This window comes from Acipenser ruthenus, chromosome 23, assembly GCF_902713425.1.
Source record: "Acipenser ruthenus chromosome 23, fAciRut3.2 maternal haplotype, whole genome shotgun sequence".
Classification (NCBI taxonomy): domain Eukaryota; kingdom Metazoa; phylum Chordata; class Actinopteri; order Acipenseriformes; family Acipenseridae; genus Acipenser; species Acipenser ruthenus.
In genome coordinates, this window is record NC_081211.1 from 29,272,838 (window position 1) to 29,291,146 (window position 18,309).

Here is an 18,309-nt window from a genome sequence, read left to right on the forward strand (position 1 = left end):
CAGGTTCTAATACCAGACCTCCAGGCATACAAAAGAGCGTCCAGTTGGGTTTCTAGTATGGTGTCTTATTGACTTCATTCAATGCCAAACCCCAATATTGAAGGAGTGTCCTGTCCCTTCATGCTATTGGTGTGGGTTGGCTCTTAATTCAACAGAATGAGTTATAGTTTAATTAATACAAAATCAGAAAATACATGATACTGGTTGAAAATCGCCATAAATCTCAAATCCTAAAACTTTATAGGTTAACCGCTAAATCAAGCACTCCACAAGTAGTTTCACAGTAAGATTAGTTCTAGCCTGTAGTGCCTTGCTGTGCTTGAATTAAGAAACATGAGCCCTGGCATGATAATGGATTTACCGTGTGGAAACATATACCCGACTAGCGGACATATCAAATACGAATGTGTGTCATACTTTCCCATATATTTTAAATACATATTTAACAAGATGATTATGGAAAATATTTTCAAGAGCATGTTCCCACAATCTAACTATTTTCAATTGTATTAGTGTGTATATAAATAAGTGTGTGTGTGTGTGTGTGTGTGCATAAAGTCTATTGTTTGACAAAACAGCAAAACTTGTCAACTCCCCGTACAAGCTTCTCAAACTCTCTTTCGATTTTTTTAAAAAAAAGTTTCTGCCCCTAGCGATGTAGTGACGTCACCAGAGCGGCAGCCAATAAGAGCCGCGAGTGGAGAATTTGGGGGGTTGGAATAGGTATGCGGGTTTCTTGTGATACTAGTTTACACACACACGCTGCAGGATTGGGATGGTATGTCAGCACCGATGTGTTCAAAGAGCTCTCGTTATTTATTCGGTGTGGTGCTAATCAGTGGACCAGGAGGAATAAATTAAGCGGGTTTGCAGCTGGATTTCACATCGGCTCTCTGTGAATTCGTGGCGCCTCGGAACCTGTGATTATTTTACAATTTATACTGTACTTGTGAAATTGACTTTTATCAGGGTTGTGTTACAAAAAAAAGAAAAGAAAAAGATCATTCAGCGTCCTTACAGGCGGGCACGCTGATGAAGTCCTTTCAAATCAGCTAAAGTCTGTTTATTTTGTATTTGTTTATTTTTTGTTAATCATTTGCCTGTGTTATTTCTTGCTATCTGTATTCTTCGCTGGCTGGCTCGTTTAATATCTTGGATCAATGTTACAAAAACAACAAGACAAACCGAGGGGATAGAGGTTTTTTTTTTTAATGAAGGCATCGAGCCGTCTGGTTTATGCATGCAATCAGAATTGTATGTGATCTGTCTATGTAGGTGAAAGTACAATCTGAGGATTTCACGCTGTGAGTGGATTTTACAGCCCCCTCGAAAGGAAAGGTGCGGTTCTGTTTCGCCTCGCCTGTCTGTCCGTCGGGAGAGAGATTCCCTCACTTGTTAGCTGGCGATCGGAGGGGGTACCATGTCGCTGCCCAGAGTACAGGAGCGGTGGGCACCGTGCCTCGGACAGACCCTGCTGCTGTGTGGATTACTCTTTTTGATAGTTGTGGATGGATGCCCCTCTAAATGTAGCTGCTCCGGACCCAATGTGGATTGCCACGGCCAGGGCTTCAAGTCCGTCCCCAGGGGCATTCCACGGAACGCGGAGAGACTGTAAGTACCCCGGGCTATACTGCGCTAAGTGATCTCGTTTCAGCACATGTTGGTTTCTGACTCCATTGTGAGATATAATGTCGCTGCCACAGGTTGTTTCCACATGTTATCTATTACAGATGGTTATTCTGCTACGACTTGGAGCTGACGTTTAGATAGTTTCCACCTGTCTCGGTGTGATTATGGGTTGGGTTACTGTGCGGCATGTCCGGCGTGTGACATCAGTATGATCTGTATCAGGTATGCTAGTAGCTGTATGATAATGCAACAGGTAAATAATAAGTAAATACATATATAAATAAGAGCGCATTGCCCGCATAAGAAAACGACTATTGAATATGAATACTTTTGCTTTGCAGAGATGTGTTAAAATTCCAGTGTCCCTGTCAAATCGACGCAGTGGAAAATGTATGGTTGCATGTAGGTATTTATTTGCATGCAATCAGCAGCGCAATGACGTCATCTAGTCCAGTGTTTGTGGCCGTCCAGCAGTGCCCGGAATTGGTCTGTGAAAGTAGACTGAGCTGGCCAGCTCGCCTTTCCTGCCCTATTGGAATCCCTGTGTAGTTTGAAGTTACCCACCAGAGATCGTGTAATACAGCTCCATGCCCGCGGTGTCCACTGGAAGCGACACTGTGTTTATTAGAATATGGAACCGCGTTGTTCAGCGTTCTGCACTCATGTAGTCGCGTACGGTTATGCACTGCGCAATGCATTTAATTTCAGTTTATATACAACAGCAAAGCGGATAACGGGTCACGTTGAGACACCCAGGATTTCCAGAGCTGTTAAATACACGTCGTGTTTAATATGATGAAGTTATAATCTCAAAGCAGCTTTATTTACTCGGGATTTCTGATCAGCCACATGTGCTAAATATTACAATATTATATACACATGAAAAGTAGATCTGTTTAGTTCAGCAATGTACTATAATAATAATAATAATAATAATAATAATTTAGTAGTAGGTATTATTAATATTATTGAAAGATTATGATTTCCATTACATGAGAGTAGATGTTGAAACTTCATGCTGATTTGAACTGGGCTCTCTTTCCTGGTTTTACTATGAGCTTGATTAGACGCAGTGTATAGGTAACAAGCTTATTAAACTCATAGTAATGATAATAATGGATGGATCAAACTGCTGTGCAATGGGAGTCTTATTTCCATCCCTGCACTGTGGAGGAGTTGTGGGTATCCTGTGCAATGGGATCAAATAGAATGTCAGATAGAAATGAACCAAACTTCTCATCCTGAACTGTTTCTAAAAATTACAGTGATTCAGTAACACTGCACACAGTGATTCGGTAACATTGCGCACAGTGATTCAATAACATTGCACACAGTGATTCAGTAGCACTGTGCATGGTGATTCAGTAGCACTGTGCATGGTGATTCAGTAGCACTGTGCATGGTGATTCAGTAGCACTGTGCATGGTGATTCAGTAACACTGTGCATGGTGATTCAGTAGCACTGTGCATGGTGATTCAGTAACACTGTGCATGGTGATTCAGTAACACTGTGCATGGTGATTCAGTAGCACTGTGCATGGTGATTCAGTAACACTGCACACAGTGATTCAGTAGTACTGTGCATGGTGATTCAGTAGCACTGTGCATGGTGATTCAGTAACACTGTGCATGGTGATTCAGTAGCACTGTGCATGGTGATTCAGTAACACTGCACACAGTGATTCAGTAGTACTGTGCATGGTGATTCAGTAGCACTGTGCATGGTGATTCAGTAACACTGTGCATGGTGATTCAGTAGCACTGTGCATGGTGATTCAGTAGCACTGTGCATGGTGATTCAGTAACACTGCACACAGTGATTCAGTAGTACTGTGCATGGTGATTCAGTAGCACTGTGCATGGTGATTCAGTAACACTGCACACAGTGATTCAGTAGCACTGTGCATGGTGATTCAGTAACACTGTGCATGGTGATTCAGTAGCACTGTGCATGGTGATTCAGTAGCACTGTGCATGGTGATTCAGTAACACTGTGCATGGTGATTCAGTAACATTGTGCATGGTGATTCAGTAGCACTGCATGGTGATTCAGTAGCATTGTGCATGGTGATTCAGTAGCACTGTGCATGGTGATTCAGTAGCACTGTGCATGGTGATTCAGTAGCACTGTGCATGGTGATTCAGTAACACTGTGCATGGTGATTCAGTAACATTGTGCATGGTGATTCAGTAGCACTGTGCATGGTGATTCAGTAGCATTGTGCATGGTGATTCAGTAACACTGTGCATGGTGATTCAGTAGCACTGTGCATGGTGATTCAGGAGGGGTGATCATCACAGGATTTAGGGGAGCTAAGAGGGCAATGCAATGGGATCTTGATTACATTATGGTAGCTGGCGTGACTGAATGGGGTTAACCGCGGCTGAATAGTTTGAGAAAAATAAATAAATACATAAATAAATGATTCTGGATTATTATTTCTTTCAATTCAATTAAGTGAAAGGTCATGGGTGCCAGAGCCGTGGGGGCTAGTTGACCCTGCAGACCCCCAGGACCATGTAGGGGGTCCGATAGAGAAATAAACAAACAGAGGGAGCCAGGTTCCTGGTGAACGGTGTTTATAGTTTTAAATAATATTTGACTTTCCCGACAGCGGGAACTGTTCGCAGTGGACTAACAAAAGGGAAATAATAATAAAAAAATAATAAATAAAAAGCAGTTGACAGGAGCAAAGACAGCAAAGTGAAGAACAGTTGTAGTGTCCAGTGCACTGGGAATGATGACAAGTCTGTTTCACAACGACACACATTGGCTGCTGCTGTATAAGCACACCGCACCTGCTTTCAGTGCCTGTTGGGATTGGTTTTTTTGTTTGTTACAGTGTTTTTATTTTCACAGTGTTCTAATGCATTTCTTACTGTTATGAATCGAGCCCCAATCACTATCTTCAGAGAGGCCAGTGTCTTGCTAAGCCAGTACTGCGCTGTGCAGTGTGAATATTTCACCCTGGCCATTGTGTTTACAGCACAGTACAGTGCCTCTACTGGCTGTCATTGATCAACGAGATTAAGCAATCTCCTTCAGTGTGCACAACTGAAGCATGACTGCGGGCGCAGTTGGTACTTCTTAAACTCTCAACCAAAAATATAATGTAAAGTGACCTTTCATCACTGGAAATGAAGTCTCAGTTATACCCGCTTGTACTATAAACAAGAATGGATGGATTTGACCTTCAGCCTTTTTCCAAAAAAGTTAAGAATGATTTGTCTGTTACTTATTTAACTGTAAAATCACACCCACACACACACTGACACCCCCCCACACCCACACATACACACATGCACACACACACACCTTGAAAGACTCTGCTAGACTTCCCAATCATGTTGGTCAATGTTTATATATTTTCAATTTGTCTCCAGATCTCCTGAAAAGCTCTTTAAGATTTCAATGTGTAAATGTGTGTGTGTGTGTCTGAAATAGTTAAGTGTCCACACAGTAGTGCCATGTAACACCATGCTGGGAGTGGGGAGCTGGGTAAGAATCAGCTCTGAGTGTGAAGTGAGCCTGACTGAGCCACCAACAGCACTCGCGTTCCTTGGCGCTTATCCATCAGTGCTGGTCAAGCTCAATATTGCATTGACGGCAGTGCGCAAATACATTTACCACATTCATTCACTTATTTATTTATTTTCCTATGTCCTTGGTAATGCACAAAGAGTTGTCTGAGCACGGCACAAAAAAAAAACATTTTGCTCCAAGGAAATGCATTGGTTCCAAGACGGATGGGGCCTGCAATCCAAAACGCATTCTTAAAGAGCCTTTCATGGCAGGCCTCTAAAGGAGCTTTTACTTTAGACCACAACATCAAAAGGGGAGCTCTGGCACATAGAAAGGTCCACTCTTTGGAAACGTTTAGAAAAGGGGTCCAAGTCACGGACGTCCTAGGAAAAGGCTATTCCCAAATATTTGGTTCACAACAACACAGATTCCTTCCAAGCATAGGCGGCAGGTCAAACGCTAGAGCCGCTTGCGGACTGGGAGCAGACCCAGTCGCTGCTAAACGGCACGGGCCCCCGATGCACCGTTCAGGGGTGCGCTGGAGCTGGAGCGAGGCTGGGATATCTCCACACAGAGCTGATTCTTTTCCATGCCCGGGAATGGGAATGCAACGTCAAGCTTGCTCTTTGTTTAGGTTTTGAACTGGTAATAAAAGCAGAGGGCTGCGTTTGATCTCTCTGGGATGTAAACTGTCTTCTCTGTGGGTCAGCTGTGGGGTTCGGGTTTATAGCTTCTCCGCAGAGTAAGCAAGCTCTCAGGGTTTGGCAGGTTGACATGCCTTCTGTGCAGTACACGCAGCGAGCATTTGGACAGGAGCTTTTCATTTCATTTATTTGTTTTGATTTGCTGTCCTTTTTTGCTCTCTTGATTTCTTTCAGATGGTATAAATCTTTGTCACTCGTTTAGTTGGTTGTTTTTGTTACACACACGTTTCCAGCCAGTTCCTTGTCCCTGTCAGGAAATTAGCCCCTTTTTTGGAAGTTAGCCCCCTGTTTGTGATAATGTTGCCACTAGTTCCAATAAGAGTTAGGAAAATGGATTTTTGTTTTGTGGTTATCGTTTCCTTAAGCGAATATGGGTCTGGAACAAAAAAAACAAAAACACATCCAAGAATGGTGTGAAGCCAGCGAGTTGTTTCTGTTTTTCCCCTGATAGTCCTGATGGGTTTTGCAGGGTGTGCCCCCTCCACACAACAATGAATCGGACCCTGACAGATCCCAGAGGCTGTATGTTTCACACATGGGCTTCTTCTTCACTTTACAAGCATGTGGGAGATGAAAGGCACAAAGGGAGATCTTTTATTTTGTGAAAGTTGCGGTTTGGTAATAAACTCTGTTATTTGATCTGGGGAGAGTGCAAATTAAGCAGCGTTCCAGCAGGAAATAACAGGACGAGTCAGAAATCGTGAAAATGATATTAAAACAAGAAAGAAACACTGCGGTAGGGAGAGATTGAGGGAGCGAGGGCCAGGGCAGGCTGCAGGAGATAAGAACTTCACTGCCCTTTATCCCACAGTAAAAGCACAGCTTACCATCGTAAAAGCATAGCAAAGTGTAAGTAAGCATTGTAAAGAATATTACAGAAACATGGCTAACATGGTAAACTACGTTCCCTGCATAGTATTACTGTGGGAAAAGCTGGAAAAAATGGAAAGATGACCATAGAGTATTATAACCGTAAACTTTCATAAGGGTGAACAGAGGTCGCATAGACGCAAAATAAATCCATTGGACGGAAAAATAGTTTGTCTTGTGTTCACGGGACGCACAGAATGGGAAAGGGACGCAGACCTGCATATTCACGGTAATCGATTACACTGCAGCAAAATGACTGTGAACAAACAACTGTTCTGCAATACAACAGCATTGATTAAGGTACACTCCAGTCCTGTAGGTGGCAGCAATGAGCCTCATATTTGGCTTTGCCAGCAATATTAAGGATATTTAATTTTAGGCCCTGACCACACTACATAACCGATCTCGAGAACCGTACTCAAAAACGTTTTAATTAATCCAGCTCAAGCTTTAGCGTCCACACTGAAGTACCGTTTCATGTTTAGTCGGGTGTAATGCGCACACACACTAATGCAATTAGAATAGTTCGACCACATGGCAATGATACACAATGGGCAGTGCAAGTGAGTGAGGCTATATATATAAAAAGAAAGTGCTGTACTTAAAAAATCATTGTGATTAAGTTAATACAGTTCCATCCATTTTTCTGCCAATTGCTAATTGAATTTGCTTCTTTGGATCTGCTCAGATTTTCTGATGGGAGTGTTTAAAGTCAAGGATGCATAAAAGGGAAAAAAGCTTACCCTTGACCCTGTGGCACAAACAAACATCTGTGAGCTCTTATGCTGCACTGTAATTGGTTGTATGTGTGTTTCCTGTTTTCACAACTAGCCAGGGAGATCCAGTTGAGCCAATGCGCTAATGGAGGCATTCTTATCAATTGTAGCAACCGTGACTCATTCTTCTAAGTAGCTGTGATTGGCAACAGATGCTCGGCAGTGTCTGAGGAGGTGAGAGAGCCTCGTGTATTGTGTTGTACAAAATTACCTGCACAGGTAATTACTCATTAGACATCAATGCAGGCTCACTGGTCATCTAGATCTGCAGTATTTAAACCTAGTATTTCAATCTGAATTATATTCTGTTGTATGTGGCAGCAGATTGCCAGCACTGTCAAGGCATGTGGTCCTTGTTAGCTTTATCTGTTTCTTTCTTTTAAAAGGAAGTCTGGCACAGCACCCTCTTGAACACCTGGGTGCTCCCGTGATGGTGATGTCAGCCTAATACAGATTCGGCCCCTCACAGATCTGGCTTGCCAATGCAGAAAAGTCTGAAGCAGAGGATACGGAACTGCATGTAGAATTATTACCCAAAATGTTAGCTACTTGAAAAGCTATGACACAGTATTAATACTGTATGAATTGCCTAGCTGTGCCTGTTTGATCAAGTCAAGAATTGTTTTACTGTAGGAAATATAGGAAAAATAAGGGGCATTGGAGTGAGAATGAAAAGATGGTGAATCAGACCAGTTATTGAGTTTTGTAAACCTGACTTGTATCCAGTTCAAAGAACCCAAAAGCCTTGATTTTGATTGTAAGATTCTAGCGGATCATCACGTGCGTGGATGCTCTTGTGTTTAATTGTGGAAAAGGCGTTGTGATTGGTTGATTTTTTTCGCTGCACATTGAAAGGCTGTAGTGAGATTTCCTTATCCTGGGAGAGCTGTCCCATGTCGGCTTCCAATGTGTGTTTAATTAACGAGCTTGAAGAGCCAGGCACAGCGCGGGTGGAAGCCCTTTGAAATACAATACAGCTTTAAATCAGATTTCTAAATGTTTATGTACATTATGAGAAACACACTGAGCCCGCTCGGCAAGGAGCTGGAGCTTGGCATCTCCTTTAACTTTTTAACCCTTGCTGTTTTTATTTAAACAACCCTAAGCTTACGCAGCAGCAGCGATTCAGGAACGATGCAAACGGGCTAGAAATTGAGAGCCTGTGCAAAGGGGTTTAATGTAAAACGCTGCTTTGGCTGATGTATATGTGTTCAAACTGCCGTGGCAATCATTGTGTGTCACGCTGGCTGATACCTTGGGGAATGAGGTGATTCAGGACTGGTGCCCCTCTTAGCAACAGCTAGTTAGTACAGAGTAGCTCCCATTGCCATTGCTGAACATTATTTACCAAACTGTGTAGTATGTGAGATAAGAGGCTGGTTCGAGAAGAGAGACTGAGAGGCTGGATAGCCCATTGAGAAGTGTTGTGAGTCTGGGAGGCAGTGTGGTTTAATGGGCTGAAGTTATCTGTGGCAAGCAAATAGAGCTGAGGACCTGGGAGGCTGATTGGCAACCATTTACAACCAGATTGGGCCTATTTATTATGTTATTCCCAATGTGTCTGGAAGGGAATACCATGTTCTAATCTTTAAATGAGACCTTACAAACCTCACAGTCCTCCCAGGCTACGCATTGCATTGCACATGCTCTTAACAGGTTTATTAAACAAAGTGACACTGACTTGGCAGGTGCAATTCATTAGAGTGACGATCCTCTATTACATTGATCACACTCAGCACCACTAATGTGGGTCGACCAGGGCTGAAACCAAGCTGTTTGTAATGTTGCTGTACCAAGGCACCTCAGTGCATGCTAAGTTGGGGCTGCCCACCAAGAGACATTTGAAAGCGGGTTGTTTTTCAGCCGATGCTGACTGAAATGTTTGTACCACTTGGCTTGGATTCATGTACTTCTGTCTTTGAATTGAGTATGGTTGAGTAGTTCAAGTTTTTGGTACTTGTAAGTTGATTGGTAGGCTGTTGAAAGGCATCATTACGAGTGGCTTCCTATGAAGAACACTCTAAAGATGAACGCAGATGGATTTATCTTCTGTTTCTCCTCTCGGCTGCTCTGTGGGGCTGGGTGATTGGAGGCATGCTGTATTATAAGCCCTGCTTCTTTCCTCTGTGGCAGGCTGCAGAGAGCAAGCAGAGTAGAAGCTGCATTCCAGGTATCGTTCCCTCTAGCACCACACAAGCGTGGCTCGGCTGTCTGAGTATTCACAACATCATGACTGGCAAAGCACCCATTCAAATGTGAGACAGTGTGCTCAAGACAATGACCAGGTCATTAGAACCACTGCTTACACACATGGCCGCTGGAAGACGGGTTCAGGTTAGATTATTGGTTGCATTCTTTAGTTCTACTGCAGAATTATGCAGGTACCATTGTTTTTGATTTTGAGTTTCTAACCTGACTGTCACAATTCTCCTCTCTGTTTTTAGAGACCTGGACCGAAATAACATCACCCGGATCACTAAAGTGGACTTCGCTGGAGTAAAGAACCTGCGGGTTTTGTAAGTATTTGTCTTTCCCCCTGTGAGTGTGATGCTCTACAGGTCTTGTAAAAGGTCAGGTTTTAAATACGGTGTGACCACAGGGAGGGTTCAGTTTGGGAGGGGTGCATGCCTGCTTTAACTGTGGCTCCTAAGTGTGAGGAGCCTGTAATCTTCTAAATCAGGAGTGGTCAAAACTGAGCCTTCCGCTCCTGGTCTTTGTTCAAACCCTGTTCTAAATTGTTTCATTGATTCAATTAAACCTCCATCCAGACCCTGAAGTAATGAATGATCTCCTTTTACCTGTTAAACCTGGACTGGAATGGTCCTCCGGGACTGGGATTGGACACCCCTGTTCTAAATACTGCCCATGCCACTGAACCTCCCCATTGTGGAGTCTCGTACACAGGGTCCAAGCCGTGTACAGAGAGGGGTGAAATCCAGAAACCTTCACTGAAGGCATCACCCTGGTGTGGCTCACCACATGTCCGTAATCCTTATGAGCTTCACAGTTCATTCCCGTGTGGTTATTATAAAGCAATACACAGTACGTATTTATCTTTTCATTTCGTTTGCAGACTGTATTACTAAGACAGTGTTTTTCCCCTGATGTTTGTCTGTTCCCTATCACAGCTCCGCCATGGAATGGGCAAAGACAGCCTCTCACTGGAGCCAGTCTTTTATCAGCCCACTTGGCTGTAGCTTGTACTTTGAGCCTTTGTTGGAGCCGATGACATTTATAGATGGTCTCCAAAGTCTGTTTGTTTGGGTTTCTGAGCCAATCCTGTCATACCTCCTTTACAAAATAATATGAAGGAAAATTTTAGTTATGGTTGTAAGACAGATTAGTATATAAACATTTGTTTAAAACAATATTTAAATTCAAAGAATTCAGCAGCTGTCACGGACTCCTCTCCAGTGAAGCAGAAGGATATCCTGTCTTCTGATTGCGGTTCACCTTGCTAGTGTAGCCAGTACTGTACACCAGGATCACAGCATACTGTAACTTGGACCCTCCGTCAAAAAATACATTGCCCCCCCCCATGTTCCCTATTGCATCAGAAATCTATTGGAAGAAACTCTGCTGTATCTCTGTCTCCATCTCCTTGGCTATGCTAGGAATCTCTCGCTAGCCGAGGAGAGACAGAGAGATACAGCAGAGTTCTATAATGTATATACTCCCCTAAACGAGGGTACAAGCACAACCAAGTGCTGCAAAGCGTGACGGGTCAGTATTTTTAAGCATGATAAAGCCATCGTAAAAACCTTGAGCAAGAACAGAAAATGCGTAGTATAAACAGGAGATTTTTTGTATATAAAAAGTGCAACACAGATGGAAAAAGAATACCAAATACTTGTGTGGTGTAGTAGCGTTGCGGTCAAGGCTGGTCAGCAGCATGAAATAGCAAACCCAGACTCGGAAGACTGCAATTCTGTGCTTTCGCACACTTTTATTCTTTTTCCAACCAAGCAAACAAAGAAAAAAGTATACAACTGAAAACAGCACCCAAGCTATGGCTCCCAGTCATCTCTGTCTCTCTCGCTCTCTGTCTCGTTGTCCGGCTCTCGTTGTCCGGCTCTCGTTGTCCGGCTCTCGCTGTCCGGCTCTCTGTCTCTCTCGCTCTCTGTCTCTCTCGTTGTCCCGCTCTCGTTGTCTGGCTCTCGCGCTCTCGCTCTCTCTCTCGCTCTCTGGCTCTCGCTCTCTGGCTCTCTGGCTCTCTCTCTCACTCTCTCTCTCTCGCGCGCTCTCTCTGTCTCTTTCTCTCTCTGGTGCTTCTCTCTGGGTTGTATTTCACCCAGAGCTGGCACAGTTTGAGAGAAGTAAACATCTTTGTAATGGAAGGAATCAGGAGTCTGGATGCAGATTAAAAGTGCGAGCACATCCTTGAGTCGTGTCAGATAATGGGTTTTGTTCTGTCTCTCCCTTTCTGCTAGGCACCTGGAAGACAACCAGATCAGCGTGATTGAGAGAGGCGCGTTCCAGGATCTGAAACAGCTGGAACGACTGTGAGTATGCCTGATTGAACCATTCCCTACTCTTTATTAGCATTTAGTTTAATTCTTAATTTACAAATATATTGGATCTCAGCGAGAAACCGGCCCCTGCTGGACAAAGTATGGCCCTGCAGGTCTGCAGGTGTCCGCTTCAGCTCCTGGCCAGTAGGGGCCGCTGTAGCATGGTGAGGATACTCATTCCCTGTTCCCACAGGAGCGGCAGAGCGGATGCAAAGTGGAAAACAAATGCAGAGTGCAGAGCGGAGGGGAAATGAATAATCTGCCTTTACACCCCAAGTGGCGGCAGGAGAAAGCCTGTTCAATTTACAGCATGAGAGGGCAGCTAGCTTCATGGAGGGAGGAAGGATGAAGGCTGCAAATATCTTCATGGAATGCACGCAAACCTGTGTTCAGAAGGGTTATAATGCAGTGAAGCAGTCACCCAGAAATAATATGGAATATGTACACATGCACCACGTCAGTAAAACAAAACCGAAAAAACTGATTGCAAACGGTGTTCTTTGCAGAGCATCCAGGAGCTTGACGAGGACAGCTCAAGAGCAGTGGGTAACCGGTTTCCAGCTGGAAGCAGCTCTGTGTGCAACATGCTGACCATGATTTAAAGCAGGGATTTCAATAGTGTAAGGAAAGCCCTTTGAAACTCCATCGAGTAATGGCAGCAATCAGGCGATTGTAAATCATCATCTTCAGCCAGCGTTGAAGTCTGGAGAGCCAGTCAGTTTAATATACATTAAAGAGTAGCGGGGCAGGATTTTCCGTTCACCACATTCCCCTTGCGAGATTTGTTTGTGTGCGAGTTCAGAGTCATCAGAAAGCCATCATCCTTCATGCCTGTTTTCAATTGAATGAGATTTATTACAAATTATCCATCATGTAGACAAATCACAAATCAAACCGTCTCGTTGCAGAAGCGATCCGGGGCTCATGGCAGAGGTGTTCGGAAAACAAAATGTGTTATATGGGTTTCATTTAATGTCATTCATTTTATTATACATTTTGAGGACTCAAAGCGGACCTCAGTTGTTTGAGACTAGCTTCATAACATCAACAGTTTGATTTCCATTGTTTTCTTTACTGAAGTGCTTTTAATTACAGATAATTCATAATAAATTTGTATACCTCTTGCTTAACAAGTTGGATGACGCTCAGGCTGTGTATTGCGTGACTCTCTGTTTATCATAAGTACAAAGAACAATCACTCAGAGACCAGGTCGACTGTACAGATAAACTGGTATCCTCTTGACAGGAAGTCAGTAATTCCCAGAACCCCCCCTCCCGGCACTTCCTGTCCAGCAGTGTACCTGGATGCCTCTGTGCTGACCTAACCTTCCGCACACAAGCCTGGAATTTCACAGCTCTCTGCTCCACCCCCAGATCCATTTCATTGAGCCTTTGTCAGGGAGCAGCTTGTCCAAGGCCCTCTCAGACATGCCCGTCAGCATTCCTCCACTGTTGACTGGGTGTAAATAGTTACTGAGTGACCTGCGGGGGTGGGGATACATGAGAAGCACCTGGGTATACCCTGGCACACGGCTGTCACCACATTGGGTCTCTATAGCCCGGGATGTTTCATTTATTTCTGTATTTAATAGTGCCAGTTTCCAGTGCTGTGTGTAGACACTGTCTCTCTGCCTGTCTGTGTCACTGTGTAAGCTCTGCCGTTCTCTCCCGCAGGCGCTTGAACAGGAACAAGCTGCAAGTCCTTCCCGAGCTGCTGTTCCAGACCACGCCCAAGCTGGGTCGCCTGTGAGTTCTGCCTGTCTTTCTTAACGGGGTGCTGCTGGGAGGGATAGCTGAGGGGGGGGAGCAGCTGTAGGATGTGCCATAGCGACTGCGGGATCTGATGTTTGTCCCACAACTGAAGCAGAAAATGATGTGTCATCAGCGGCACTGAAGTCTGATTTAACTGGTGAACCAGAGGCTCAGTGTAACCGCAGAGCAGAGCAGCAGAGCCTTGCTCCGCTGGGTCGCTCCATCAGGTCCAGCCCAGGATCAACATTTCCACACAGGGACATACAGCCAAGTGAAGTAGTCGGCTGCTGCACTCAACTTGAATTCACTCAGGACACGCAGTGTGTGCAGTGTCACTAATGCATTACTGCACTCAGGACACACAGTGTGTGCAGTGACACTAATCCATTACTGCACTCAGGACACACAGTGTGTGCAGTGACACTAATGCATTACTGCACTCAGGACACACAGTGTGTAGTGACACTAATGCATTACTACACTCGGGACACACAGTGTGTGTAGTGACACTAATGCATTACTGCACTCGGGACACACAGTGTGTGCAGTGACACTAATGTATTACTGCACTCAGGACACACAGTGTGTGCAGTGACACTAATGCATTACTGCACTCAGGACACACAGTGTGTGCAGTGACACTAATGCATTACTGCACTCAGGACACACAGTGTGTGCAGTGACACTAATGTATTACTGCACTCAGGACACACAGTGTGTGCAGTGACACTAATGTATTACTGCACTCAGGACACACAGTGTGTACAGTGACACTAATTCAGCTCCTCAGCTGGAGCCACCAGGCTGCTTGCTTTGGCGTTTGTGGTTGGCGCTCTCTATTTAGCTGAGTTCTTTTTTAAAGGAATGTGGTTAGAGTTACAGCCTTGAGCTGCAGCTTTCTGGATATCCAAGTCCCAGTGTGGGCCACAGAATCTGCCTTTCTTTCATTACTGTGTCAGTGAAAGGCCTAAGTTTGGGGATTTTTTTTTCTAATGCATGTTAAGGGAAAACAAATTAAGAATCCAAAACCAACTCTCCCTCAATCTGTACCCCTCTATACTGTAAAAGAGCCCCCAACTCTCCCTCAATCTGTACCCCTCTATACTGTAAAAGAGCCCCCAACTCTCCCTCAATCTGTACCCCTCTATACTGTAACAGAGCCCCCAACTCTCCCTCAATCTGTACCCCTCTATACTGTAACAGAGCCCCCAACTCTCCCTCAATCTGTACCCCTCTATACTGTAACAGAGCCCCTAACTCTCCCTCAATCTGTACCCCTCTATACTGTAACAGAGCCCCCAACTCTCCCTCAATCTGTACCCCTCTATACTGTAACAGAGCCCCCAACTCTCCCTCAATCTGTACCTCTCTATATTGTAACAGAGCCCCCAACTCTCCCTCAATCTGTATCCCTCTATACTGTAACAGAGCCCCCAACTCTCCCTCAATCTGTACCTCTCTATACTGTAACAGAGCCCCCAACTCTCCCTCAATCTGTACCCCTCTATACTGTAACAGAGCCCCCAACTCTCCCTCAATCTGTACCTCTCTATACTTGTTACAGAGCCCACAACCCCTGTGCTATTTGTTCAGCAGATCATTCTATTCTGTCTTCCATCTCTGATAAATAAATACTGTGGGCTGTAACTGATACAGTTTTGAAAATATGACTTCAGTTTGGCAGCCCCAGATTGTGGCTTTGTTCTTTCCTTCCACATATTGCTTCATCTCGCTGCAGTATCTAACTAATAATTCAATATGTCCTGAACACAAAAACCATCCACCCCTGGCACAAGGAAAAGAAGGAGTTGTCGGGTGATTGTTTTCAACAAATTCAATTATTCTTCCCCTTACCGAGCCAATTCATTTATAATAACAGGACTGCGCTCGGCACAAACAACCCAGCTAGTTTCAAAACAAGAGCGTTGTTGTTGATGTATTTTAAAGACGGATATTGCTGATGAAACGCAACGTGGTTTGGATTGGAAACTGGAGGCAATGCTGAAATACTTCAGGCTATAAACAGCCTCTTTTATCAAAGTTAGGGTCTCCACACACCAGATGTGATGCGATTTTACAGCTGGCGACAAGACACTTTCGCAGCGAGTCTCAGCGACGTGACCACACACACCAGAACTGACACAGAGGCGATGCGAGAGCTGTGAAAACTACCAGATCTATACAACTGTTCAAAATTGCTATTGACAAAACTATGATATGGAAATTATGAGTGTCTTCTCTGACAGTATTTCAACATATATGGCAATAAATGATATACACCAGGCTTATCCAGTTCCTTCGAAATAGACTCCTATATATTATCTTTCAAATCTGTATCTTTATAATTGTGATGCCGTTTGTCATAAACTCTGGGTATCTTTTCAACGATATTATCGTTTCCTCCGTCATTCTGGATGCTGCTTCACCCTGCTGGACCAGGTGCATTGAAGCTGTTCTCTGATTGCTCAATGCCCTAGTAGGATTCAATCCTATTTATTTTGCATTGCCCCGGTGCCAGTCCTGCGTCGCCTGTCACATCGCGTGTCGTGTGAAAGATACTGATCAGAAGTACAGGTTCTATTCATTTTGACGCATCGCTGCACAGTTGCGCTTGCCGCATCGTGTCTGGTGGGTAGCAGCCTTTAGACTCCATCGATGAAGGGCAAGCAATAAAATGGTTGTATTGTGTAATATTTAGCAGTGAGCCCTTTTCAGAGCAGTATACAAGTTCAGAGACTGAGGGAGCTCCAGGGTTTTTACAGTCCTCTACATGATTAAACATCAAGTCTTTGATCTTTCAGAATTCAAAAATACAAGGGGGGTGAGTATCCTAGATACCAGCAATACCCTTGAGAGAACACCACCAATAGCAAGGTAGCCATGCTGAGCTTCATGTAAAGCACATGTCAGCTGTGGACGTACAGAACCACACTCTTGTTTAAGACAGCCACTGGTCTCTTTGGCATTGTGTGACAGCATGATAATTCACTCAGTGCTGTAGACAGTACACAACTACAGCTTGTTGTTTATAGACTGAGTGAAGCTGAGCCAGTTATGAAGAGGATGTGCATGACATATGAACCCCAATGCTGATGCATCTAATAAGTGGTTACTTCTGTTTGGACAGCTTGAAACAATAGCTGTTCTTATTTGACTATTAATAAAATGATAGGTCTCGGGTTAATGCGGCTCATTTGCAAAACAATCTCCGGGAGGCTTGCATTTAAATTATAAACCCTTCATGTCAGTGACTGTAAGAAGAGGAGACGTGCGCGTTGCCCTCGTACTGCAGAATGCAAGCTGCTGCAGGATGAAATTACAAATAAGACTGTGAATTTGTAGATTTTGCAACAATTTCAGACATTTGCATTTGCCCCAGTGCTACTTTTGCAACATTGTGTGTGTGCGTGTGTGTGTGTGGGGGGGGGATAGTAACTCCTGGAAAAAAAACGACATTGTGGGGACGTCCCCACTTTGTAAAACACCTTTTTAAGAACTAAATATGCCTTCAAAAAAAAAGTGCCAAAATATGTAGTTTGTAACTAAATATAACTTTCACCCTGTGTGGAGTTTTGTCTGACTGGAGTTAGAAATAGTAAATAAAAATACAGTGAGAGTCAATGAGAAGTTCCCACAAATATAGGAATGCAAACGTGTATGTGTGTGTGTGAAGCCAACAGGGAACAATCTGCGGGTTTCTGATCAGATTGTGTGGCCCATCCCCAGCACCAGCGTATCAGCAGATCTGCTCCAGGAATCCAGTAAAGAGCCCTGCATTTACTGAGCAGGGTGTCTGGCTGAGTGTCCGCGGCAGCTTGTGGGAGATGCAGTGTGATTATTTACAGTAATCAGACGGGGAAAGTACACGACAGATAAATCTCCTGTTCTCTGGGCAGGTCGTGGGAGTAGCATGCATGCTGTGGAGCGCATTCCTCTGTGTGCGTTTTCCTCTTAAAGGAGCCCAGCGCAGCCGTGAAGCTGACGAAGTCCCTGTTTCCTACAGGAGGAGGAATGGTATGCATTACTTCTGCGGCTGTCGCTTGCGTTTGTCATTGCCACAGCTCGGAGGAGGTTTAGGAGCCAGAACATTTTTTTAAGCTGTTTATAGGTCACTCACATATTATTTTTTTTAGCAGACCGTGAATTATTTTGTTAGCAATTAAGCCAGCAGGCTTTTGTTGAGCTCTGTGAAATTCCACTGCGTAATGGTTATTTATACAAAGTTATCTACAAGCCATGAGCACTGGGGCAGCGTCGTACACAGTATTCATTGGGGTTAGAGCTGAGGGACTGGGAGTCTGTATCAACTAGAGGTTAGAGCTGAGGGACTGGGAGGTAGTGTGGTCTAGTGGGTAGATCTGAGGGACTGAGTGTTATCTAGAGGTTAGAGCTGAGGGACTGGGAGGTAGTGTGGTCTAGTGGGTAGATCTGAGGGACTGAGTGTTGTCTAGAGGTTAGAAATGAGGGACTGGGAGGGAGTCGGTATGGTATCTTGGTTAGAGCTGAGAGACTGAGAGGCGGTAGTCCAAAGAAACTTCCCTCGT

General features: G+C 44.3%; 1 protein-coding gene across 2 annotated transcripts in view; it reads left to right on the forward strand.

The window, feature by feature from the left end:
* Window positions 1–733: 733 nt before the first annotated feature.
* LOC117413046 (slit homolog 3 protein-like) overlaps window positions 734–18,309 on the forward strand; it is a 101,903-nt gene continuing 84,327 nt past the window's right edge. For both annotated transcript variants that reach the window (XM_058997193.1, XM_058997194.1), the window contains exons 1-4: window positions 734–1,611; window positions 9,947–10,018; window positions 11,933–12,004; window positions 13,688–13,759. In XM_058997193.1, coding sequence (XP_058853176.1) covers window positions 1,421–1,611; window positions 9,947–10,018; window positions 11,933–12,004; window positions 13,688–13,759 — 407 coding nt within the window. In that variant the 5' untranslated portion in view covers window positions 734–1,420. The remainder of the gene's footprint in view (window positions 1,612–9,946; window positions 10,019–11,932; window positions 12,005–13,687; window positions 13,760–18,309) is intronic.